Source organism: Solanum tuberosum, unplaced genomic scaffold (genome assembly GCF_000226075.1).
Source record: "Solanum tuberosum cultivar DM 1-3 516 R44 unplaced genomic scaffold, SolTub_3.0 scf00072, whole genome shotgun sequence".
Classification (NCBI taxonomy): domain Eukaryota; kingdom Viridiplantae; phylum Streptophyta; class Magnoliopsida; order Solanales; family Solanaceae; genus Solanum; species Solanum tuberosum.
The window spans coordinates 1,428,202-1,455,138 of record NW_006238999.1 but is presented as its reverse complement, the minus strand read 5'-3'; the positions used below and the strand labels follow the sequence as shown (position 1 = coordinate 1,455,138).

General features: G+C 36.3%; 2 protein-coding genes across 7 annotated transcripts; one reads left to right on the top strand and one right to left on the bottom strand.

Moving 5' to 3' along the window:
* Positions 1–188: 188 nt before the first annotated feature.
* Positions 189–20,392, bottom strand: LOC102594855 (leukocyte receptor cluster member 8 homolog). Of its 4 annotated transcripts, none has more exons than XM_006345848.2 (14): positions 20,114–20,392; positions 18,977–19,045; positions 16,573–17,421; positions 15,372–15,812; positions 13,746–13,847; positions 8,934–9,031; positions 8,316–8,478; positions 6,495–6,989; positions 6,237–6,377; positions 5,992–6,051; positions 4,850–4,980; positions 3,630–3,763; positions 3,319–3,548; positions 189–751 (listed from the first exon to the last, which is right to left on the bottom strand). In XM_006345848.2, the coding sequence occupies exons 2-14, from the start codon at positions 19,028–19,030 to the stop codon at positions 650–652; spliced, it is 3,000 nt and encodes a 999-aa protein (XP_006345910.1). In that variant the 5' UTR covers positions 19,031–19,045; positions 20,114–20,392; the 3' UTR covers positions 189–649. The 4 variants fall into 4 exon arrangements, with proteins under 4 accessions (XP_006345910.1, XP_006345912.1, XP_006345911.1 ...); XM_006345850.2 differs by having other exon boundaries at positions 6,495–6,923; XM_006345849.2 differs by having other exon boundaries at positions 16,579–17,421.
* Positions 20,393–21,682: 1,290 nt separating this feature from the next.
* On the top strand, positions 21,683–25,600 carry LOC102594094 (serine/arginine-rich splicing factor RS2Z32-like). Of its 3 annotated transcripts, none has more exons than XM_006345845.2 (7): positions 21,683–21,767; positions 22,679–22,790; positions 23,462–23,501; positions 23,640–23,735; positions 24,163–24,359; positions 24,457–24,540; positions 24,967–25,600. In XM_006345845.2, the coding sequence occupies exons 2-7, from the start codon at positions 22,684–22,686 to the stop codon at positions 25,343–25,345; spliced, it is 903 nt and encodes a 300-aa protein (XP_006345907.1). In that variant the 5' UTR covers positions 21,683–21,767; positions 22,679–22,683; the 3' UTR covers positions 25,346–25,600. The 3 variants fall into 3 exon arrangements, with proteins under 3 accessions (XP_006345907.1, XP_006345908.1, XP_006345909.1); XM_006345846.2 differs by having other exon boundaries at positions 21,697–21,767; positions 22,684–22,790; XM_006345847.2 differs by having other exon boundaries at positions 21,697–21,767; positions 23,229–23,501.
* Positions 25,601–26,937: the final 1,337 nt, after the last annotated feature.

Here is a 26,937-nt window from a genome sequence, read left to right as displayed (position 1 = left end):
AAGTATCCATTCACATAGCTCAAAATTCGAGACCTCTAGCTAAAAGGGGGGAAAGAAATCAAATCATCTCACCGCACCTCTTGATGGTTGGTTCCTTCCATATCACTCAGTCACATTGATTATTTCGCCTTTTCTAGTAAAGCAAATATGAAGGAAGAACAACATAAACAGAAATGTTCAATAGAAAAAAGGATGAAAAACAGAAAGTGGTATTATTAAGCTTGTCGAATCCTAACATGTCGGATCAACAAAATCGGCGAATTTCGAATCACCTATCTTACAACTGCAGGCTAGGTAAGCAAATATACATCAATTCTGGATCCAAACTACAGTACAGGTAGCTGTTGCTTATGATTATGGTCCCTCTATCTCTATGTATATTGCTGTCTCTAAAAGAATCAAGAATTCCCCAATCAGAGATTAAACCACAGGATTGAGCCATTACACATACATCCCCCACACCAGTAGAAACAGCTTCTTGCAGTACACGTTTTACAATTATCCGACTTTTGTATTGTTGTAATCAAACGAACCTTGTCGAGTTCCTGTATGAATACCCAGGACTGGATTTACTTTCCCCTTGTATCTGGAGCAGAAGCATTGTCCTAGCATTGGATCCCCCACTATAGTCAACAAGTGAATGAAGTTCCTATACCAGATTTCGTGTCAAAAAATCATTAACAGCGAGACTGGCATCTCCATGTGACACAGCATCTTCAGGTTCTGGCATATAGAGAGTTGACACAGATGCCTGCGCATTTAGGAACAAATGAACTGTCAGCGTATAGCATTTCACGGAAGAAAACAAAAAAAAAAAAAGAAAAAAACCAAAAGGAGTGAACAAAGTTTGGACCAAGTTAAGGTGCTAATATAAAATCCCCTGATCATAACAGATCTACATAAACAGTTGCTAAAAGCATCCATCCCATAAAGAAAGAAATATAATTCTAAATAATCATTTAGAAGAGTGGTTCTTGAACAGCAGATTAAGAGGAGCAGAAGAATAAGAAGATAGAAACCCATTTATACCAGATTGGGAACAACACAAGAAAAATCAAGAAAATGTTGTCTGAAGAATGAAGCACAACCCCTAGGGATAAATACTGCAGAAGAATTCTTTTTCATATTGAAAGTCTCCAACAGAAAGGAGAAAGGAACCTGAACTTTGTGAACCAGTTACGAGTGATCCTCGGGTGTTTTAGATTCTTTTTTTATTTCATAACTGAGAAATCCTCAGTGTGTAAGCTGGCCGAAACCCAGTTAGCCCACGGGTTCAAAACTCAGCACAGTATGAGCCCATCCCTCTACGTTATACATATATACCAGGTACTAAGGGTGTTCATGGAAAACAGAAAAACAAAAGAAGAAATAGACATTTTTTGGTTCGGTTTGGTTTTGGTTTTGGTTTTAAATTTTAAAAACTGACAATTTGGTTTGGTTTTGGTTTTAAGGAATAGATAACCGAATCAAATTGACTACATAAATACCTTAGTTAAAAATTATGAAGAGTGTATTTTTATTCACAATTTTTAAAATTTTACGGTACAAATGAACTCAATCCCAAAAGCTAAGCCCATGAAGAAAGAATTGTCCAAGATCATATAAGGAGACCAAGGACCCTTATCCCACCTATGTGAGACTCCAACACTCCCACCCATCACCCCACAGGCCCAGAGCTGGACATTTGGAGCGTGGACAATATAAGACAAAACATTGAAACAAGGAATTGGGATGGAACAGGATCTAATACCATAATAAAGAAATGGACCTTGGGCATAACTCAACCACAAAAGTACGTACATGAGGTGAGGACTGTCCAAACCATATAGAGAGACCACCGATCCCCTTTACCCTCGATGTGGGACTCTTCACACACGCACCCTTCACAAACAAGAGACATATGGAGAGTGGGCAATTTTAATATGGGGTCCAGCATCGGAAAATTTGAATTGAAATGGGTCCTGCTCTAGTATTATGTTAAATGGACCTTGGGCTTAACTCAACCCCAAAAGCTAGCTCCGGGAGAATCGCCAAGACCATAAGAAGAAACCAAGGACCCCTTATCCCACCGATGTGGAACTCCAACATATTTATTGCACTCTTGGTTCATAATCTAGGTATTTGCTTTATACTAATTAAATTATTTACCTTTACTTTCTAGTTCCCATTGTAGTCTTTATTTTGATAATTACAAGATTCTATTTCATGTTCAAAATAACTTCTTTGTGAGTCCTTTAATTATTCATCATTGTTTAATTCAATTATCATCGAGATATCTTGGTAAATCACAACGTAAGAAGTTTTATCAAGTTCCTTTAAATGGCTAAATTCCTGGACAATGCATACAATTTTCTCGAAGAAGCTACATATATAACTTGTATATATATAGTTCTTTCTTCCCTTAAAAGAGTAATTGATTTGGTAATGAAATGTTGAAAATAGTTTGATCTAATATGTGCTTGGAGGTATATTGTCATGCATTTAAAAAACAGCAAAAATTGAACCAACCAACAAAAACTGAAGCAATGAAAAAACCAACTTAATTGGTTTGGTTTGATTCCAACATCTGAAAAACCGACTTAGCTGGTTTGGTTTCCTTTTAGAGGCAAACCAACCCAAAACCGAACCATGAACACCACTACCAGGCATTGACATGGTTCGATCTCGTGAAATGTGCCGGATTGATTGCATAACACGAGCATACATCATTGACAAGACCAGAAGGCTTTACAAAGTTTGATCTAGAGTTGAGGGGTTTGACCAATATTAACCATGGTAGACCAGTGTTAACTAGGAGCTGACCAAGTTTTGACCACTATTAGAGTTTCTAGGATGAATCGAGAATGGCTCCACACGTCCCACTAGCCCAAGACTCATTTTGTTATGTTAGCACTTCTATTTTCTTAAGTACTTGGACTTGGGCCCAAGCCCATTGTTTAGCTAGTAGTATTGAGTTTGAGTAATGTGCATTTTTTACCTAGTTTTGAATGATATGTTTGTGAGGCTCTATATAGAGACCTTTTGGGTTCTTGAAGAACTCCTTGGGTTGCTATTGAAGGTGTATCTTCCTCCAGTAAATTTCATATCTTTGGATCAATTGTTAGAGGATGTAAGTATTTTCATATACTAATTGTGGCTGAATTCTATCAATTTGGTTCCTAGATCCTATCTTTCTATCTCTTGTCTTAGTCTATTCTTATTTGTGAATTTTCCTTGTTTGCTATTTCTTTCCATTGTCACCTATCGACACATCCATACCATGCTACTTGTAGAGCGGTTGGCATTAAATACTTCTGTATAAATCAGGAGGCAACGCACCTTTGCATCAAACTGCATCTCTCCAGAATTATCGGAAGTGAGGCATGCACCATGGGCTTTCAACCATTCCACACAATCCTCAGCACCATCTGTGTCCTCGATTTCTTCAGTTGTTGATACAACACTTGTGAAGCCTAGAACCTGGGCAATGTAGGTGACTGGAACAGTAGGCCGATTTGAACGAGACATACATCTAACAGCCGCATATCGCATTTTATCGGCATATAGATCTGCAAAGACAAGTACACATCATCAAATTTAGCAAAAAAAATGCAATAGCTAAATTATCAACCATTCAGAACAAAACACACCCATAAGACACGTGTTAAGATTAGGAGCTGTCTTGTATAATCTGAAGTAGGCAACATAGTTTCCAGTGGACACAGCTGCTCGAACTGATAGAGCATGTTTAACAGCATCGTTCTGTCTAGCCTCTGCTGGTAATCTGGAAAAGGAAAATGCACAACAAAATAGTTTAACATCGCAAGTTTGATAAGAGGAGGTTTTCCAGTATGTATTGACCATATTTTGAGCAGATTTTCTCAAGCTACCAGCACCAAGGTGTATGGAAATTGAAGCCAGATATACTATGAGTTTGACAAAAATAATGGATTAAACCACAGAAAGACTACAATTCACTTTCCCTCTGTGGCACTAGTGTTACCTTTTGCAATATAAAATAAACTCCTTTGAGCTATAGACTAAATTGTGACATTTGAGATTTCTATTCAACTTAAACATAACTACATAAGTTGATGCCCTTTTTTCTTTATTCTAGGTTCACTTGAAAGGTAACTTTCCATCTTCTCTTCACACTCTCTGTCTTCTGCTTTCTTCCCCCTCACTCCCTTCCTCACTATCACACCCCCAAAACCCATCCCTTCCCACCTCAAGTCTCTATCTTCTTTTTTCTTTTGGTTTTCTCCTTGCATAACAAATTAAGATGATCAGGGGAATGGACACACTCCTAAATTAAGCACCAGCTTAACTGTTCTGATTTAGCCTAAACTTTGACAAGCTTATGTTTATATTAAGGTCAAAAATGAAAAGGTAATAAAGTTTTGCATAGAGGTCAGGAATTAAAATGCACAAGTCTAACTGGCCAGTGAATAGTCATGCAGACTCATAAGTCATAACTAGCAAAAGATATGAGTTGGTGATCCACACTGATTGAACCTGTTGCATAGCTAAGTCATAACTAGAAGGAATAAACCATAGAGGATTTGTCAACATCTGTCTGCTGCAATTTAACCTCACAATCATCATTAAGGTTGCAGGAAGCAAGGATGTCACGAATGAAATTATGTTACATGCAAATCTTACCAGATCGCCTCTTCTTTTTTTTTTCTTCCCTATTGCCGTTGCAGATGCCTAAAAAGGACTAACCAGAGGAACAGCAAAAGTACTTTGGGTGCTCGCAAACCAAAGGACAGAATAGAATGGAAGCAGAGAAATAAGCAACACGACAAGACTTACAAAAGTTTCACAAAAAAGAACGCAAGAAAACCAGTATAGTAAGTAGCTGACTGACCTAGACAACGCTAATAGCAGATCTCTGTTGTTACTAGAGTGCAAAAGAACACAGAGTAGATTATATGCAGCAAATTCCATATCACATCCCTTGATTCCTTCTGCATAAAGCGTTTTTAGCTGCGACTGACACTGCATGTACCAGAACTAGGAGAGTAAGTCTAAGAGTAACACTGAAGCAGATAAACCAATGATGTCTTCGCAGCAAATTACACATTTGTTCATGACATGTCCAAAAACTTTGGTCTAACGCAATTCAATATTGCAACTGTGCCAGCATGCATACTCATTTAAAACAAGAAAAAAATTGAAAAGTTTTAAAAACATATCAAGGTAATAGTTCAGAAAAAAACTTTCCAACACAACCAAACGATTTTAGGGAGGAGGTGGGGAACATCTACATTTCTTTAATCAAAATACATAAGCAGCTATACATATAAATTTACTGCTCAGAACACAATGCTGCTTTGCGTGTTGACAAAGACCAAAGTAGGACGCTAGCAGAAAGAATCTGCATCTAGAAAAGAAAAAGGATATAGGTGAAGCCGGAAAAATGTGGGCAGTGATCCAATCAAGTAATGCCAAAGTACCAATAAAGCATCAGGAAGGAGTGACCCAACATTAGTAGTAAACACCAACAGAGACAAAATGCCATTTATGTATCCACATAATTCAAAATAAGGACTTATTTGTGGCATAAAGTGGACCATTCTTATACCAGAAGTGAACCCTGAAAGGGCTATAAGAACTATAATGGCAATACTAACAAATAATCATATTGCATTTTACCAGCTAAACTTCCCTTGCAAATGCGGGTGTATAAAAGGATTTGGACCATGGAAAAAGGTAGCATAAATTGTCCATAGAGAGCCAAAAACATTTCACCCTGATATACTTAAACTTCTGGATTGGAAGCCCCAGTAAGGGATTTCACTCTTAACTAAATTCTATAAATTAGTACATAAACTTGACTGTAAAAAGGATCCAGCATTCACTAACATTAAAACAAAGAAGTGTCCAACTGAAATATAAACTGCATGGAAGTACTTTCAAACACACTAGCATACAAGAAACTTCAGAGAGGGATTAAGATTCCAAGAAGTTATGACAAATTCTGTGAGTTCCCACCATGGAAGGAGATACCTGATTATATTCCGACAAGTCCCCAACTTCTATTGCCAACCGACCATGTGTTTCATACACCTAAAACAGAAGGCGGGTGAAGAAGATATTAATACGAAAAAATAATGCAAGATCTATTGTAAAGAAAGTTCATATCAATCATTTTCAGAAAATAAATTCAGTTCCTAGAATTGCCAGTGTATATGATGATGAAAATCTTATGTCTTGCTCCATTTGAATAGTGAAATTAGCATAAGGAAATATACCTTGACTGTTAACTCGTTGCGTATGCGTTGGACCGTAAGATCTTGCCGTATTGATTTTAACTGATCACATTTGTAAAGGTAGTTTTTTGGAGAAGTTTGAACCATGTTTAATGCTTTTTCTAAGACTTCTTCTGGTCTCACCTGCAAAAGCAGAATTACTTTTGAGAAATCATCAAAACTTGCAAAGTGAAAATTGTCAATAGATATAATGCATTCCCCTTGAATCTTAAGTAACAACATAAAGAATCAACAGACTACCGTTGCAGGGTCAGGTGCAGAAGTAAGACGTAAGTAGCGTTTCTCAATTTCCTGGCAGGTTCCTTTGACAGTAAGAGCATCCCAATCAATATCTTCAACAGCACAGTTACCATTTTCCTCGATGTTTTTGCTAAGCACCAAGGCAGTAGCCCTCCTTGCATACACATTTCCAGCTCCTCCATTTCTGGATCGATTATCATTAGCAGCTATGCGACTTCCATGCCCTCTCTCAAAACGCTTTGATCGATTTTCACGTCTCCTTCTTTCCTCTGGTGTATCTGCCGCTGCTCCTGCAGCAGATTTATAGGCTGATTGACTTCGTTCCTTATCACTATCACTGGATGCTTCACCATTATCTGTCGCATCCATTCCATCACCAACACACTGCCTCTTAGCTGGCCTAAAGACATCAGTTTTGGGGGTTTTCCGCTGTGGTAAAGAAAATTTCACATGACTCGAATTATTCACCTTGTTATCTGACTTTCCACCTGAAAACTGTATGCAATCACTCAGATGAGAGACATTTTATTTGGTCATATGGATCTAGTGCCAAACTGACGGAAGCAAAAGATTAGAATACCCCAGGCTTTAAGGTTTAAGTAGCACTAAGCCAAAAAGACCAGTATCAGATGTGCCAATCTCATGTAAGAAAAATCATAGCTGGATCAGGACAGAGTTCCACTTGTGTACCTAAAACAACAATTTAACACCCCTTGACACAGTAATAGATCCAATGTGATCTTGCCTAAGAAGCTGCTTTGGTTCATGCGATGCAAAGAAAAACATAGTATGCTACCTAACCCAAAAAGTAGTCGCTGGTTGATTCCACTTGTATCATACTATTATGCTCTAAGAAACCTAGACTAATAGCCTGTTTGACCAAGCTTATGGAAGGCCAAAAATGTGTATTTTTTCTAGAAAGTGCTTATTTAAAAAAGAGTGAAGTGTTTGACTAAGCTTTTGGGAGAAAACAAGTGCTTTTGTGAGTAGCAGAAGCTGTTTTTCACACGCTAAAAAAACTAATTTCCCCAAAATAGCTTCAAGAAAAAAACACTTAGAAGCACTTCTAAAAATCTTGGCCAAACACTACTTATTACTCAAAAGTGCTTTTTAAATTTGATGGCCAAACACAAACTGCTTCTCCCTAAAATTACTTTTTTTTTTTTTTTTTATAAAAGTAACAGTTAGTCTATATTTATCCACAGGTATACTACCTCAAAAGTGTAGTTCCCCTCCAAAAGTGTTGTAGTTACATAGGCTCCTATACCTACCAAGTTACAGCCAGTCTATAGTTGTGCTGATTACTTCTGAGCTATCTAAGACTACTTGTTTACACCAAAAATAATACAGAGCTAAACAGTTAAGCTTAAATCTTTGTATGTTGCTCTGCTTTCCTTCATGACATCTCTGGTTCCTCTCTAGCCATACTGTCCACCATAGTCATGATGGGACCATCGTCCACCCTAAAATTACTTTTTTGAAAAGCACTTTTCAAAATAAGTTGATTCCAATCTCTGGCACAATAAGTATGATAAAGAACTGATAGAATTGAACATATTTTTTGGTTGATACTACGCACATTTAGATTTATCGATCACCAAAAAATAAGGGGACAAAATAATCGGGATAAGTAAACCAGGGAAGGAGCCAGAATAGAAAGTAAAGTCATGAAGCTGGAGAATCCTGGTGCGGATAAATAAGCCACTCGGCAACCTAGACCACCTCTTTAGCTTCTTCATTTCAAGCAAGAGGCTGAAGTTGGTGAAAAATAGAAAGAGATAACTGTAAAACCTTTTATCTTCAAAGGCAGAAAACTATTACCTGTCTATTCCAACTACCATACTTAGAAGCATCAGGAGTGACTGATGCAGGTTGGACGGTTGGTTTTTCCTCTACTAAAGGCTCCCACCTACTTTTGTATCGCCTACTGGGACTTCTTTTACTTTTTGGAGATGAAGAAACTGGAGCTGAGAATATTACTCTTCTGCAGAGAAAGGGAAGAAGTCAAAATAGTCCTTGAATTTGATAAAAGATATCTAACTATGAGGGAAAATTCATCAGCATAAAGGGGAAAAGGCTCATGTTCATGATTATGTTCCCTAATCAGGGAAACTACACTATATACGCAGAAGTGTTTTGCTTTTAACTGTTAAACAAATACTTCAGCAAAAATAAAAATGAATGGGAAAAAGGAGGAACAAGAAGTTTGTTTCTAACTACTGAGGCAAAAATTATTACACTAGCTGTAAGATAACAACCATATGCTAGGTGAAGTACAAATGCAGAGACGAGATACAGTAATTGACATTCATGCCCTATGACAGCTACTTTGGTAAGTCACACATGCGTGCATTGTATATATTTAGATTTTTGTGTGAGCACACAGCATGTGCATGCATAAGGTTTGCATATCAGTTTTGGGAAGAGTAGATAGCATACTCCTTCTTATCTGCATCCACACTGGACATGGGGAAAAGAGGCTCGGTGTCCCAGTCTCTCGTATGAAGTGTACCGTCAGCAGTTGCCTTTGTGATAATCTGCAGATTATGGTACATTTAAGTAACAGAGGGGGCAAGACAAAGAACCACGCATCAATAAAACGACATATCATTATAGTGCAAGTAAATCAAATGTTACTCGATCAACTATGACTCATTATGTTGCAAACAGCTCAAACATTACTCAATAATATCAGCACTGACACTACTGTAGATGGGATGCAAAATAATAGTTAAATAGAAGAGCCATGAAAGGACGACCATGGCTATGAAGAGTTGTACAATGAGCAATACAAATTGTACTATGTACTTGATCAGTTGATCTTATCTTATTTCCTTACCAATTGCCTCTAGACACATGTAATATAATGGGTCCATTCTCTTTATATCATTTCAATTTAATTGTCCATTATAAATTTAAGGCATAATACATATATTGGACCCTAAACTTGGCTTCAAATTTTAACTTTGACCTCAAACTTTCATAGTGCACAAACAAGCACTTTAACTATCCAACCTTTTAATAAATAAACACGCAAGTCATACGTGGCAAAACGCGTGATATGCACGTATTCTGCGCGAGTTAGGAGTAATTTGACAACTCTACCACCCCAGATTCCGGCCAATCTCCGGCAACCCAAAACCCCATTCATTTTCTTCTTTTTCAGGTAAAATGCCACCACCAAATGACACCCCCAAACAAGTGAACAAACACATCCATTACTCCTCCCTTTTCCGGCCAGCAAACACCACTTGAAACCACCCAAAACCTCCATTCATTTTCTTCTTCTTCCCTCCATTCACGCCACCACCAGCGAGCCGGCTTCAACCTCAAACAACCAGCAGCTCCAAACTCCAAACACCTCCAACCCAGCCATTCTCCTTCTTCCTCCACACCGGAGCACAACCCATGAAGCGAACGAGCTTCGAGCTCGCTAAACCCACAAAATACCCAACCCCAAACCCATCAAATCCACCATCTCCGGCGAGAATCATCACGAAACAACACTGCTGCAACCAGCAGCTCGAACCAGACACAAAACAGCAACCAAATGACCCCCCAAACCCATGAAAATAGACCCAACAACCACAAACACCTAAACCAAGAAGCCAGCCATCAACAAACCTCTAAGCTCCGTCAAACAATGAGCTCCAAGCTCTAAAAACCATTAGGAGGAATTAATTTTGATTCTTGTATATAAATTAAAATTAATTTTGATTTTTTTGTTCTAAAATCGACGAGTAAAATATTTTATTAGTTGGCAGCCATTGAGTGGCTCACTAATACACGTTGGAGCGTTTGCATTTCACGCTCTTTGGCTGCAAAAATCGCGTGTTTATTTATTTAAAAGTTGGATAATTAAAGTGTCTATTTGTGCACTATGAAAGTTGGAGGTCAAAGTTAAAATTTGAAGCCAAATTTAGGGTCCAATATATGTATTATGCCTAAATTTAAAATGTCAAGCCATTATCAGTTTCATTCATATTTTGTGGACCCTATTTGTCATTCAAGCTTTACTAAATGTCATCAACATACTATATGTTCAATCAAATGTAATAGTAATATATTTTTATTTGGTCCAATAATTTTTCTTTCAAACTTGTATTATATGTAACTATAATTCATTTAAAAAAGAACTTTATTAAAAGACATTATCAATTAAATCTAGATAGAAAACTTACAAACATAACTTATGATTTGAAACTACATGTAATGATTTTTCACTAGAGACATAAGTGACACAAATACTTTTAAGTATGTATCATCTAACCATGATCAAAACATTTAAAACTAATATTTATCATGCTAACAAAGCTAAAACAGTATTCCAATAAATTTCATTTTCATCTTTAAGATAGACAACATAAACATAGTTTTACTCATAGTTTCTATTATTTTGTGATATACAAAAAAAAAAAAACTAAACAGAAATGTTGTCGTGTGTTAGATAAAAATGGTATTTTATTATTATTTAATAAGATGAATTAATTACTTGACTTAATATATTAATAGCTTATTAAATTTGCCAGTCAATTTTATTTCAATGCTCGAACTAAGACTTGTTCCGATTGAACACCTAAACACACGATAAAGTGTTAATATTAGACATCTTTGGTAAGATTTTGAGGGGGGAAAAAAACTGTGCGCGTGTTCACAAACGCCTATTAGCTATAGTTATGTTAACTACATAAAATATGTCATCTCATTTAATTATATACATCTACCCCATTTGGAACATCCTTGAGGTTTATGACTTGTTGATATGAGGCTAACACATAACTAAAGAATGTGACATTTCATATCCAACACATGTTTATTATTTAATTCAATTTTTGTGTATGACATAATGTTTAAAAAACATATTAGATTTTTATTTTTAATTTTTGATAACCGAGAAATCCGTCTGTGACCCGCCCTTTGGACCAATCACAGCCTTCTAATCTCAGTGGATAGTGTGCCCGCCCCTCTACCCTTCTCCACTTAAATACCGGGCTTCGCTTTGCATGGTGTGGGGCTTGAACCTGCGACCTAAGCCACAAATCCTCCACCATTTGCCACTCGAGCTAGGCCTTTGGGGGCAAAAATATTAGATTACATACTCTTCTAATGTTAGTTGTGGCAACTTAAATAAATTACGCATAATTTTTTTTAATGCCCATTATCACTCTCTATTGTGTTTACCTGAAAATATTAAAAATTAATTTATTGTTTAAAAATATAATTGACCACGTACAAATACAATTAAAGACTGTAATGTTGGGCCCGTTAACGGGCCTAATTATATCTAGTACTTCTCCGTTTCAAAAAGAGTGGCCTAGTTTGACTTGGCACGAAGTTTAAGAAAATAAAGAAGACTTTTGAAGATTGTGGTCCTAAATTAAAGTTATGTCAAATGTACAAAATTGCCCTTTAATCTTGTGGTGTTAAACATGCCACGTGTGGAAAGGTGAAAGTAAAATGTTACCAAAAAAGGAAAGAGGTCATTCTTTTTTAAACAAACTAAAAAGGAAAGGAGATCATTCTTTTTTAAACAAAGGGAGTAATAGTTAAGGCAGAAAGATCATTGTAGGTCACAAACTTCATAAACAATACAATCCCAACACTCAAGTTAGCAGTTTGCTTCATCACTGCAATCTGTTCAATGTAATAGGCTGCTGCATGAGTAGCTAATACAAAAAATATTGAGGAAGGGGGAGGGTTCTGACAGTAGAGACATCCCTACAAGTGCAAAAAGAAATTTCAAATCTTAAAGCACTTGCACATTGAATACAATTGAGAATACAGTCTTGCAACCAAAGAAGTTACTTATCAGGTATACTCAGGGTTATATTATTTGGACATAATATATATATATATATATATATATTCAACTCTTTACTTGAACTCGACCTCCATAGATGAGTGAAAAAGGGAAGGCTGTGTTTTTGTTTTGTATATAGCAATACCTACGTGGTGATGTATTTATGGAATAAAAGTACCAGCCCAAAAGAAAAGGTAGAGAAAAGACGGAAGTCTTTTCGTAAATCAGGTTAGGAAAACAACAACAACAAACCCAATGCAATCCCACAAGGAGGGTCTAGGGTGAATTAAGATTTTATTGGCTGCATTATGCATTTCAATTCTAGGTGTTCATCAATGAATTCCTCGTGTGTTTTCTCTAGCTCTATAGAGGTAAAAGGAGGTGCCCTGTGTCCTATTCTACCCTTCAAATTTGCCATCACGATTACTGATGCCACAGAAATACAAAACCAAAGATGCTGGAATGATGTGATTGACAAGTTCAAACTCAAGTTGAAAACACAAGACATGCCCTCATCAGGACCTAAAACTAACTTTTTGTCACTTTACCTTATCCAGAGCTGTGAAGCAGAACTGAACACGCCATTAAGTAATGAATGTCAACTAGAAACAAATAAACATGATGTGGACGGTGAAAGGAAGCAGATTGCTATCAGATATAGACCTACTCTAATGTTCTTATCAGAAGCATCTTCTAGATGCCCACCACTGAGAAAATGCATTACGGACAAAAACAACCAGCATAATTAGGTTCTTGGTACCCATTAAAGGTAAAAACAAAAGCTCTAAGAGGTGGGACAAGTAACAAAGGGTGAAATGTTCATATAGGAAGCAGTTGAAAACATTAAAAAGGTCTCGGAAAACATTAAGATATCTACTATAGTTCCCTCAAAGGCTCAGAACAAAAAAATCACCAGGAGGACTTCAATCTAACAGGATCATACTCCAGTACATAATATATAAGGAACCTTGGTCTTCATTCAAATCCCAAATGTATACTTGTGAGCTGAATCAATCAATCTGTCGAACCTCTAAAATATTATGTTTTATCCATCTTCAAATCCCTTCTGTTGGGAAACGTTATGTCTATGTAGTGCTAAAAACCCATATGTTATGTACTATAAAAATGAGTATTCAAGTAAGTTATCAGTTTCAAAAAAAAAAATGTGTATTCAAGTCTCTAATTTTAATTCTTTCTAAATTTTCTGGCAACATCATCATCGATGCCACTTCACTTTTTGAGCCAAATTAGTGCTCTTCACTCTATGCTCTAGCAATTCATAAATTGGAAGTTACTCAATTGCTGCTTGCTAAACTGGCTATAAAGCATTATTATCTCCGTACAATCTGAAAATTCTTCATTAAGTCTCGATAATATCTATGCAGTATGCATTACATGGCAAGAACTGGAAAACGACCAAGAGAGAAAATCTCAAAAATACACTAAGATACCTCCTTCATGACAGCTTGGGATGCCACCATTTGAGTATCATCCTTGCAACGAGCCAAAGCCCTTTCAACATAACCACAAAGTGATTTAGGAAAAGTATCAGGCTGCAGACAACAGAAAGATCACTTTAGTTAAGCAAGGAAAATAAATAATCTGACACTTATTTGATGCAATGCAACAAAAAATACCATGTTACACATGTCACCATTATCCCAACTATATAGTCAACATTATCCTAACTATGTAGTTACCACTAGAATAAAATACCAAGGTTTCTCAGATTGTGTGGGGACAACGGTACAAAACACAACCAAGGAGCAGTTAAAAATTTCATCAATAAAACCTAACAGTTGAACTGACAATCATAACAACATAGAAGATTGCATCATCAAAGTATCATATAAAAAAAGCTGCTCCTTAGAAGTTCAGCAAAATCAGAAGTCTTACCAATATCGAAATTTCCTGTAGAAGTGATTAAACCAAGTTAATACAAACCTACCAGTTTAGCCATAATAACTATATCATTATTTCAACATCAACTTGAAAAAGAGAATCCAAAATTGAAAAACCCGTTAAGAGTATTTCAAGTGAAATAATTGCACTCATAAGTTCTGGCTTAGATAGTTTGTATAGTTAGCTAGAGATTTTTTTTGTAAGCTCAAATGACATATCTTGTAAATCTTGCATCTTCTTGATTATGTTATTAATACCACTTATCTTATCAAAAACAAAAGTCCTCTGCATAACTATTCCGCCAATATCACCCATAATATAAACCTTCCTTACTAAAAGCACACAGATCAAAGAAAATATGGACCTCCAGGCATTAAATTTAGTTAATCTTGCTAGTATTGATAAAACGATACCACACACCAAATACACTTGACAAGTCACTTCCCAAATGCACTTATACATATTAGACTATTGGAGGTTCATTGGTTATTTATAGGACTATATTATCATTCTTGTCAAACGCATAGGATAATTTGCTATTAATAGGATTTAATTAGCTTAATATCATTATTTTTGAAGAAAAAGTTCGGCAAGTTATATGAGAAGACAGATCCTAAAAAGTGCCACTTAACCAAGGGTGTAAAGAGGTCTAATCAATGCATATATGGAAGTTTGGAGAATGGCTGGCCCCTCCAATTGGTAATTTGGTTTTAGATGAAGTGAGTTGTTTTGTTAATGGCATCAAGTAGATGCAAATATAGTACAAAAGATAGCAAGTACACAAAAGAGTTTGTTAGCTCCATTACAATATGTACTCCCCTCAAATTGGTTAATGCATTGGGTTTTCAAATTTTCTCCGACAAATTATCCGTAATGATTCCTCATCAAAAAGTATCACTTGACCAGTTCTAAGAGAATCTTACAACAACATACCCAGTGCAATCCCACAAGTGGTGGCTGGTCTAAGAGAAGCTTACAACAAACATAAAGGAACACTAGCACAGAAAACTTCTAATTGACTATCAAGATGAAAGACTATCAAGAAGCAAGTGAAAACTTTATCATCTTAGTCAAGCATCTAAACTCTCCCCATCAATTATGCAAACTTATGTTACAAAACTCAATTTGTGACTGCATGTCTTGCTGAAATGATCAAAGTAAAAAAGGTGTCTGACCTTGAGAGCATTATCTGCAGCATTAGATGATACTTTTTCATTAGTTTTTGGTAAGGAAACGCTGACATATGCAGGCCTGGCCGCTGCATTAGTTGTAGAGCTTTGCATATCCAGCTTTGGTAATCCCATGGTCATGGTTGAAGTTATTCTAGGGTTTGTGGGAATCTGTAGTTTGCTAGCACTGCCTGTGTCTGCTGGTGTAACAGTTTGCTGCACAGTGGGCAAGGATGACTGATAATTATAGGGCATCTGATAAGAGGCTTGATATTGTGTGCTTGGTCCTTGGGGACATGAAGAACTTTGTTGAAGGTTTTCATGAGAAGGAGTTATGTCTAAAGGCTTTTGACCATAAGACTGCACTGGATCAGGTTGCTGATTTTGGAAAGAGGGAGCCCAATGTTTCCAGTAACTATCATGAACATTTCCACCTACAGCAGGAGACTGACCCAAAAAAAAAATTGAAAGTTAAGGTCATCAGGCTAATCAAAACGAACTCCATAATGTACATAACATGAAGGGAAAGAGAAATGAAGTTGCTTTTCTCAATGTACTGAGTATTGAAAAGCAAAAAAAAATGAGGCACTGACTGCAATGACAGTAGATAACATGTCTTCTTCTGGTGAATAGCTGGCACTCAACAACTCGCACAAGATAGAAGTTGAATATCCAGATTATTAAACGTATAATAAACACGAAGTTATATTTAGACAGCAGAGTTAAAAGAGCATACAAGGCATTGCTTACCAGATCTTTAGCAGCTTGTTGAACAAAAGAACAACTAAAATAGCAAATTAACCTAAAATATGAGTGTAATACATGATTTATCACCATCTTTTCCATCTCTTTGATTACTCAACATGGTTTTGAATTTTAAGAGTGTTTGGATTGACTTATTCTAAGTAGTTTTAGGCTTTTAAGCTCTTTTTTATTTTTGGAGGTGTTCGGAAAAGACAAGAAGTGTTTTAATCACTTTCTTTTAGGCTGAAAAAGTACAAAAATAAGCTAAAATCCAAAAGGGTATTCCCAACTTATGGCTTTTAGCTTATAAGCTACTTAAAAAAAGTCTATCCGAACACCCCCTAAGTGAATTACATGACAATTGATATTCACATAGGAGTCTCTACGCATGCATAAAAGTCATCTATTATAAGTAAAACTCCAACAGAGTAACTTATTTGTGAATTGCATGTAAAGGAAACACCTGCACCGCAGACAATGCCGGCAAACCAGATTCTGGCTTGCCAGGTGGAGCATGAGATGCCGGAGCCTGGACACCTGAAGCTGAGTATCCTGCAGGAACAGGGCAACTCAGACTGGATACATTAGAAACGGAAATATTTTCTGTTCCAGGAGCACAGGGGACATCATTTTGTGTATGGTTGTAATAATCGGCCCATTGCTTGTACTGTTGTTGATACTGTGAAGCCACAGGAGCTGTGGTAGAACTGTATGCAGCATTCGAATCAGAATTGTAGCTTGGATACTGATGGGAAGTGTATGTTGCATATTGTCCTTCATGCCACGCGTTCGTCTGGTTATTGTAAGCACCACTTGTGTAACCTCCAGATGTCTGGTAATCACCAGGATTGTAGTAAGTGCTTGAATAACTTGCAGGCCCAGCATAAGACCCTGTATTCTGTAATGAGGAAAGGGGCTGATAAGGAGCACCTGTATTTTGATATGCTCCTGATGGCTGAGGATAGGATTGATTAGGTTGTTGTTGATAGCCATTATAGTAAGCAGCATATCCTGTATTGTTGTATCCATAAGGATCAGTACTTTGATAGGTTCCATAGCTACTGTAATCCTGCTGTACATTTGTGGCACCGGAACTTGGTGTAGTAGCACTAGTTGCAACATTCAATCCATCTTGAACATTCCTTGAAGGCGGCGCAGCTTGTTGGTCATGATCATAACCAGAATGTGAGACAACTCCATTTTCCCTGGCATAGCTATCTGCACCATGAGCACTCCATGGTGCAACTGTAGAATTTGGAGGGGCGTAATATGAAGACATGTGATGTTGGTTTGGATCGACAGCCTGATGATTCTATGTAGGGAAAAAAAAGGATTTAAAGTCATATAATGAGAAATCAACTCACCTATCCAGAACAAAGTATAGCAAGAGTGGTACATGATATAGTTGCAAAAGAATAGTAAATATAAGCAAGTTAAAAGAGTTTGGTGGCTGAGAGAGGAGAAGCATTTAACGCTTTCACCATTCAAGTAAAGAAAACATTTAATCAATCAACGTGTACAATGACAAAATATCAAACATGTAGTGAATGTCCTAACCATAAAAGGCAAGAGTACACAGTTTCGGCTCATAAGAAGCAGTTTCTCAACATAAGGATAGTCGGTAGTCAATGCATCAAATATGACCTTCACAAAATATATCTACATTGTTACCCAACAATGTCCACGATAAGCTACTTGAACATAAACATGCCACACCAATTTACCAATATTAGTATAGCCCCTCATACTTATATTGATGGATAAAACAGACAAGGCATCTTGATTTACTACTTACAAACATCACCAGCACAAGACTGTCAATTGTGTCTCTCCGGTATCAGAGTGACTTGTCATAGCTACTTCATCAAGAACTCTAACTTTTGTGTATATCATTACTAACCATTAACAAGTTGTACATACATTTCAAAAAGGCAGTGTTACTATGTGAGAAGTAAAACAACTTTTCTTTAATTATTATTTTTCAAACAATTATTTTTTTTTATTTTTTTATGAGCATGGTGTCCGGGCTAGCTTTCGAGCACCTCGACTCATTCCACAAGATATCTGCCATCTCCCACCCGCAACAAATACAGGTAACTCTGTCCACTAAGGCTAGGCCAGATGGGAAGAATCACCTAGTGTTTGCTTTGTCTCCACTGAGTTTTGAACATGAGACCACAGGGTTCTCAACCACTTTATTGACCACAAGGCCACAACCCTTGGGTGCTATTTTTTTCAAACAATTTTAAGTACTTCCTAACATAAAATCTTGTGATTTCTACTGCTTCTTACAGTTTCTAAATATACAAATGTTATCTAAAATACTCTAAATCGATGTCCAAATTCGCACGGACTATTAGATGACCAATGGCAGATCCAAGTACGGGTTCGTGGGCTCAGTAGAACCCATAGGTTTGCGATCGAACCCTATATTTGTGTGAAAACAGGTACAAATAGAGTTAGATGTACATTTTAGAACTCATCCTTCAACTCAAAACCAAGTAAAACCAACAACACTTATGTTCTGAATCTCCCACTATGCTTACCCACATAATCCTAACACAACAATTCTTTTTGGTATTGATGGAGTAAATATATAAATAATATAAGAAAGAAAAACCAGCAGCAGCACAACTGAAAAACTCACTTCTCTCACAGAAAGGGAAAAAACTGAAACCTTCCAATTCCATCGGCATCATCCCGCCATTATCTTATGTTCATTTTGACAACATCATCACAATTTACATATATTAAGTATGTTAAAAAAAATTGCAACAAGCAGAAATCTATATGGACCATAATGTCATATATTTTTTCCAGAAACGAAGTTTGGATAAGAGAAGAGGAAGTACAATTCGGGTGGTTACCTCCTGTGAACTGGGATCCAAAGTGGTCATAGTAGCACTTCCTTGATTCATCATCCTCTCATTAACATCCTGCTTAACCAAACATTTCAGTATTTAGATATCTATAACAAAACCACCACACCACACAAGAAAAAAGATAGTCATAAGTTGAATTGCAGCCTAATGGTTACAACTCCACCTTCTTACATTCATAGGTGGTTCAAATCCCACAAAAGGATCCTTTTCTACACTTCTATCCCGACTATTTATGCGCCCACCCCTTACTCCAGCAAATTTTATGCAAGAAAGAACCTAGCCAGGACTAAAACTGCAGCCTAATCATCACATCTCCACCTACCTATGTCACAAGTGCAGGAATCCAAACCTACAAAGTGGTTTCTACATTTCTATTCCAACTATTTAAGGGCTCACCCCTCACTCAAAAATACTTGAAAAAACAAAAGAGAACTAGAATTACAGCATAATATGCAACTCCACCTACCCACCATTACATGAGCGGGTTCCAATCCCACAAAAAGTGTCCTTCATAAATTTCATCTAGACTATTTGCAAGACCACCTTCAACAACAACAACTACGCCTTAGTACCAAACAAGTTGAGGTCCACTATGCTTTGGATCCTAACTATTACATGTGCAGGTTCCAATCCCACAAAAAATGTACTTTTTAAATATCATCTCAACTATTTGCAAGTCAACCTTCAACAACAACAATTACTCCTCAGTACCAAACAAGTTGAAGTCGTTATCTAACAACTAAAGAGCTCATATATCATGCTTCCAGCATATACTGATACCATAAATCAGTCAAACAGTAAATATCCTACTTCTACCCATATCATAAGTGGTCGTCATCTCACTTGCATAAAATACCCAACACCCTTAACACATCCGATAAGCATTTACCAACACAAACACTTGCCTTAAGTCTCAACTTGCCTTAGCCCAAAGTACAAAATGTCAAATTACGGATTTGTCCATTCACCATGTTTATAGGTCCAAAAAAATGGGGGGAAAAAACTAGCTAGAATTGGAACTACAGCTGCAACTTTTCCTACATCAATCATACTTTCTAATCTCACAAAAAGGGGCTTTTTCTAATAAATTAAAATAAATTGGGCAAAAAAAAAAAAACTAACCGAAATCTGAACAAATTGAACAGCTTGAGCCTTCAAGGAACGAAGAAACAATCAACCTCGAACAAAGCAACACCCTTATATGTATTACCAAAGCAAATTGAGACGAAAAAAAACAAAAAAAAATATGGAAAAAATTGGAAAAAAACAGAGAACGATTAGCAACGAAGAACGATTACAAATATCGATTTGGTAAGAAACTACAGTATAATATATGATTCGAAGAACAGAATTATTCAATGTTGAAGAAGAGATTTTTTATTTATGAAACTAACGTCGGTAGAAAAAATGAAAAATGGAGATTTGTGTGTTTATATATGCGTAACTTGATTTTCAGTAGAAACAAATTTCAACCCGATTGACTTATTCGGGTCGTAGTTTAGGAGGTCGTTTGAGTTCTTTTTTGCATTTTTAGTTGTTATAATGTATGATTGAGTCGACTATGTATCAAAAATAATTTTTTATCCGTTAACGGATAGGTAAGATCTATTTATATTATACATTCTTCGAATTTCAACTGTGTAACTATATGGATATATTGTTGTTGTTGTGTAATATATTATAGATGGTTGATTTCTCGATTTTGTAAATCTTTACTGATTGAATGAATTATTATTTTTTAACATTTTTTATTTATTAGTTTATTGTGTTGTTATTTCAATTTTTTGAGATAAATTATGTAGTTTAGAATAGAGTATATATAACATGTTTTTGATACTAAAGACACTTAGTCAACATAATTATACAACTATCGCTTAGAACAATAATTGAGTATCACAAAAACAATTGAGATGAGAAAGAGATCACCGATGAAAGCTTTTAAATAGCTAGAATAGTACCAAACATAATAAATATAAAGAGTACTAGACATGGATGAAGTGAAGGAAGGGGCACAAATAATTTGCAGAAAAAGTATTTTATCTTGTTTAATTGTTTAGGCGTCACGTGTTGATTCGTGCACTTTATATGAGAGATTGTCAATTACGTGTATAGTAAGAAGTAATCCTTAATAAATGTTAGATGTTCAATTGGTCAGATTCTTAGCTTAGATATCTAAACAAAATTGTATAATTTTCTATTGTCCGAGTTGGAGGTAGAAATACATCAAGATTTTGTGTGCTTACTTATATTGCTTTTGATTTTCATATTATGGATCTTGGTTCGCACTTTATGGAATTTCTACTAGAAAAAGAATCCAGACATTTCTCATTTACCTATTATGAAAAACGTTTGGACTTTGTCTCTTTTCCTTTCGTTCTCTTTCTTCTTTTATGAATTGTTATAAAAAATGGCAGACTGCGCAACAAAGGATTCGGGTGGGGGAAGAGTCTACCTCCTATATATCCAACAACAACTAAATAAACGGTAAACTTGTAATTTCTTAATTTCGATATAAAGTAAATGAGTACATCAAAATCGGATATTTGTGCACTTCGCCCGGGGAAAAATAAAGGAGGAGGAGGAGGTTTCACAATTGGGGAAAACTCAATGGGCTTAGAGTGAGAAGCCCACTCCATGAAACAACAAAGCAATAAGCCCATAGCTGTTGAGGCCCAAACACTAGTTATAAAAATCAGAGAGAGACTACACTGCTTACTCTTTTGAACGAATTGGATCTAGGGTTCTTACAATTTTCTGTGCCTTCTTCGATCTACAGGTAAGCGATTTGTGATTTTGAGACCTTTTTCTCATATTTTTGATAAAAATATCTTCTTTCATCATAGATATATGTGCGTGTGCATAATTCATCTAGGAATTGCTATTAATTCCGAGAAATTTGGATGAGATTGTGTTTTTTTGACTCGGAACATTCATTCAAGAGGTGTTTTTTTTCGTTTCTAGTTTTGTTTGATGTTTTATGGAGTTGGCGTTTGTGCTAAATTCATTTGAAAAAAATGTAATTGAGCTGTTTTTTATTATTAAGAAGTCATATAATTTGGGAAATGAGCTAATTGGGTAGTTTATCTCGGTATGATGAGAATTTGTACTATATCTGTGCTTTTTGACCTTGAAAATTCATTCAAGATGCCTTTTTCAGTCTTAGTTTTGTTTGATGTTTATTGAAGTGGCATCTTGTGCTAAAGTGATTGGAAAATAGTAAAGAAGCTATTTTTATGATTAAGAGATCATATAATATGGGAAAGGGGCTAATTGGGTAGTTTCTTTCAGAGAAGATGTGGTGGTATGATGATATTTTGTATTATATGTTCTTTTTGTAGTTTTGTTTGATGTTTTATTGAGCTGGCATTTTGTGCGAAATTCATTGGAAAAAAGTAAAGCAGCTATTTTTTATGATTAAGAGATCATATAATCTGGGAAAGGAGCTAATTGGGTAGTTTCTTTCAGAGAAGATTCTGCGGTATGATGAGATTTCGTATTATATGTGCTTTTTGTCATTCGAAAATTCATTCATTAGGCATTTTTTCAGTTCTAGTTTCGCTTGATATTTTATTGAGCTTGCATTTGTGCTAAATTCATTTGCAAAAAAGTAATGGAGTGATTTTTTTTTTTTTTATGATTAAGAGATAGTATAATTAGGAAAGGAGCTAATTGGGTAGTTTCTTTCAGAGAAGATGCCGCGGTATGATGACAGGTATGGTGGCACGCGCCTATATGTTGGACATTTGTCATCCCGAACGCGATCTCGAGACTTGGAGGACGTCTTTAGCAGATATGGGAGGTAATTTTTTAACCATTCATTAGTTTTATGCAGTGGTTATAAACATTGTTAATCCAATTTGAGTAGTTGGAAATTGAGATTCCAAGAGAACAAAGATTGAACTTTTTAGTTGTTTATTTTTGGTAGTGGAATGAAATACGCCTGAGTAGAATAGAATGGATATAAAATAAAGGATTCATATGGTTGATCTCAACTTGTCCGGTATTAGGTGTTGATTGACTGATTGCTGTACCTAGTGATTATTATTGTGATCATTTTTCAGAAATGATGTTGCTTCTAGTAGTTCACAATCTTTGTTCTTGGATGTAAGGTGATCTTTGGGGGTAGAGATGAGACACACAAGTCATTACAGTGGCCTTTGTTTTTTTAATTTGTAGAAAATGTGTGAGAGCAACACCCCGTGTCTTGGTGTTTTTAACTCGAATAATGTTTATGAAGGTTTCTATGTTTTTGCCCAATCCGGAGGTTTGTGGTGGGAGGTTGCCCTTGATGGAATTGGTTCCCATTCTTGCGGAGTGTGGCGATTCTTTCTATAATGTTATTGCGTATTTTTTTGATGGAAATGGCACAATCCAAAAAGTGGTGTTTAGTTCATCTTTGAGGGGCGAAGTATCAACCCTTTGGTTCTTATGACTTGATGGCCTTACTCTTTCTGGAACCCATTTACGCAGAGTACGTGATGTGGATATGAAGCGTGACTATGCTTTTGTGGTACGCACTTCTTTTTCTTTCTTTTTTTCACTTCTTCATTAATGATATTTATTAGGGTTGTAGGGTGATCATCTAATCCTTGTTTCATATATTTGTGATTTAAGATTCTCTCTCTTCTTCATATACTGCTAAATCTAGGAGTTTAGTGATCCTCGAGATGCCGATGATGCAAGATACGGCCTAAATGGGCGAGATGTTGATGGAAGCCGCGTTATCGTGGAGTTCGCCAAAGGGGTGAGTAACAGTTTGGATTTGATGTGTTTGTAACTGCAATATGCATAGTATCTTTATGTTTTATTTGTGCAACTCTAGACGCGTGGACATGTGCATTTTGAATATCAATGCAAAAAAAAGAACAACTAAAAAGAATTTCAGGCTTTATGCCCAATGAGTGTTAAAATATGGTGGAGCTGGTTTGAACTCAATTATTTTGGAGATGATGCTTCGGTTCTCAATACAAGTATTTTACTCTACATTTGGCATGTCACAGAGGGGAGAAAGATGATCTTGGTTTATCACTTTTCCTTAAAGTAGTTAAGTTGCTTCAAGGATTTGTTTTCTTGGTATTTTCAGGAGTTATGCACACCTTAATCTATCTAATGTTCCAGATTGGTTAAACAAAAAATTGTCCTTTTTATGTTGTAATTTACTTGCATTGCAGGTGCCTCGTGGTCCAGGTGGATCTCGAGAGTTTGGTGGCAGAGGTCCTCCTCCAGGTACAGGTCGTTGCTTTAATTGTGGAATTGATGGACATTGGGCTCGAGATTGTAAAGCTGGGGACTGGAAGAACAAGTGTTACCGCTGTGGAGACCGAGGTCATATAGAAAGAAACTGTCAGAACAGCCCCAAGAAATTGAAGTATTTTCCTAGTTGCCACCTTATTTCACCCTGTGTATTTTTTGATGTTCTAGTATACTTTAATGGTTAAGGTTATTATTTGTTATTTGAATAACAGACGTGACCGAAGTTATTCCCGCTCACCATCTCCTCGGCGTGGAAGAAGCCGCAGCCGCAGTTACAGCAGAGGTCGTAGCTACAGGTCTCTCACTTTGCTCCTTTTTGGAATGTGCTCCATTTCACTTCATTGACAGCTTTAGTCTTATGTTTTGAGATTCTGAATTGGCATTGTCACTCATGGTTACAACGACATACCCAGTGAAACCCCACAAAGTGGGGTTGGGGGAGGCCTTAACATTGTCAATCATGGCTGAAAACTTGAAATAATACCATGGATAAGTAATTGCATTTGTCCTTTCATAGATGTATTATGTGGATAATATATGAAAGCTTGTATTGTTAAACCAAGAAAGTGTCATGTTATGGCATCACCTACTAAGTGCTAACAGATTCTGGTTATCTCAACTAACTGGCCTTTATGGTATTAAAACGTATTTGTACCCATCACTTTATCTATCTATACAAATAAACAAGATATTAACATATACTGTGTTTGATTTCTTTGCAGCCGATCCAGGTCTCCTGTGAAGAGGGACCGTAGCATTGAGCGTGAAGAGAAGAGATCAAGGAGTCCTCGCCAACATCGGCCATCACCACCTCCATCAAAGGGAAGGAAACACAGCCCTTCACCTGATGAAAGAAGTCCACAAGAGAGAGGTACGCCATCACCAAGGGATGATAGGGCAACCAATGGTTCTGACCGCAGCAGGAGCCCTAAAGATGATGCTAGAATGGATGAACGCGGAGATATTAGCCCTGTTGAAGAAAATGGCCGTAGTCGCAGCAATAGCCCCATCCATAGGGAGGACAGAAGCCCAGTGGAGGACGGCAGCCCAACAGGTGACTATGAAAATCATGGTTCTCCAAGGGGCAGTGAGTCACCCTAAAATGTGCATATGATACATTGTGGTAAGTTAATGTTTGACTCACAACTATGCATATGATACTGTCAGTGTGGCAAGTGAATGTTTGACTCACAACTATCTCATCCTTGGCACTTTGATTTTGTAGTATTTTTTCCCTATATTTGGAAACCATGTAATTGATTTTTCTTAGAATGACCGGAATTTGAAACTGCCTTGCACATGGTGTGTTCTATTTTTGAGACTACATTAAAAACTTGCTTGGTGTTATGTGCTTCAGCTTGAATTTGATTGGTATCCTCAGAACTCTGTTTGAAAGTGATCTGTTGTGAGGAGTGGCAGATACCAGATAGAATGATTACAATGAAACTACAGGGTCGTGTATGTTATTTATGCAGCTGGCTTTTGGTGTCTTTTGATCTGGTGTTGGGAGTGGCAGATACCAGATAACATGATTACAATGACTTCTGGTAATAATATGTTAGAGTCTCCTGGAAAATCGTGTCGGAGTTCAAGATGTTAGACATGAATCTTTCTACGTAGTACGTAGTACTCGTAAATTTGTTTTGAATCAGTGTGGATATTGTGTTGTGAATATCAAAAACTCCGAGAGCAGTAGTTGCTTCATAGGGCAACTACTAGCTATCCTTGCCGGAAGTTTGAGTTTTCACTAAGGAGATTCATCAGTATATAAAGAAGTAATCACACGAAAAAACTAATATAGGATCGAGAGGGGGGATATGTTGGCTCCTCCCCAATCGGACGTCTTATCATCATATAACAAAGTGCTAGTAGTGTGTCAAACAAGTTCAACATCAACGATTTCCCAATACAAATCTAATATTTGTACTATGGAAGTCATTATATGCCAAAAGTTAAATTCGGAACCTAATTATTAACACTTGATGTTGTCGTTCTAGAATTTAGAATTTTCTAAGTTTGAATCCTGGCTATACTTTTGTATATGTCATTACAAATGTAGGTACAACTAATCAATGAAGTAAACACTAGTACATAATTTTTTCTATATTTTGATGTATTAGAAAGTTCTTCTATAAATTATTTATTCCATGTAAAGCCATTCAATACATATAAGTTGCACCACATGTAGATCACTAAAACAAAATTTAGTACCAATAGTAAATATATCAAGACACATGATTCCCAATTCATACATGAAAAGGCACCAAAAGCAAAATAGTCTAAATGATAATCATCATCACATAGTATGATTAAGTCTTTTTTTTATCTCACCTGGTTCTTGACAATAAATTCTATTTTACTACATATAAATGCTCAAGAGTCCTGAGAGGCTACAAATTCAGAATTTGAATTTCATAATTTCTGAATATTAGAAAATATAACAATTTATTTGGTTTTGGATGAATCATTTATTTATGTTAGTGGAGTTTTTAACACTAATGCAAGAAGTTGGCCAAAACTATTGAGTTATGTCAAGGATTTAGCTAATAATCTAACTCCGCCTCTGTGATCGGTGACCCCATTGCTTTGATGGGAAATTATTTTAGACCTGGTGTGGTCCATCCTTAATGGGAGCTAATTAGATGGTTGACGTATTATTTGTTGGAACTGTAGTGAACAGAGTTATCAAATAC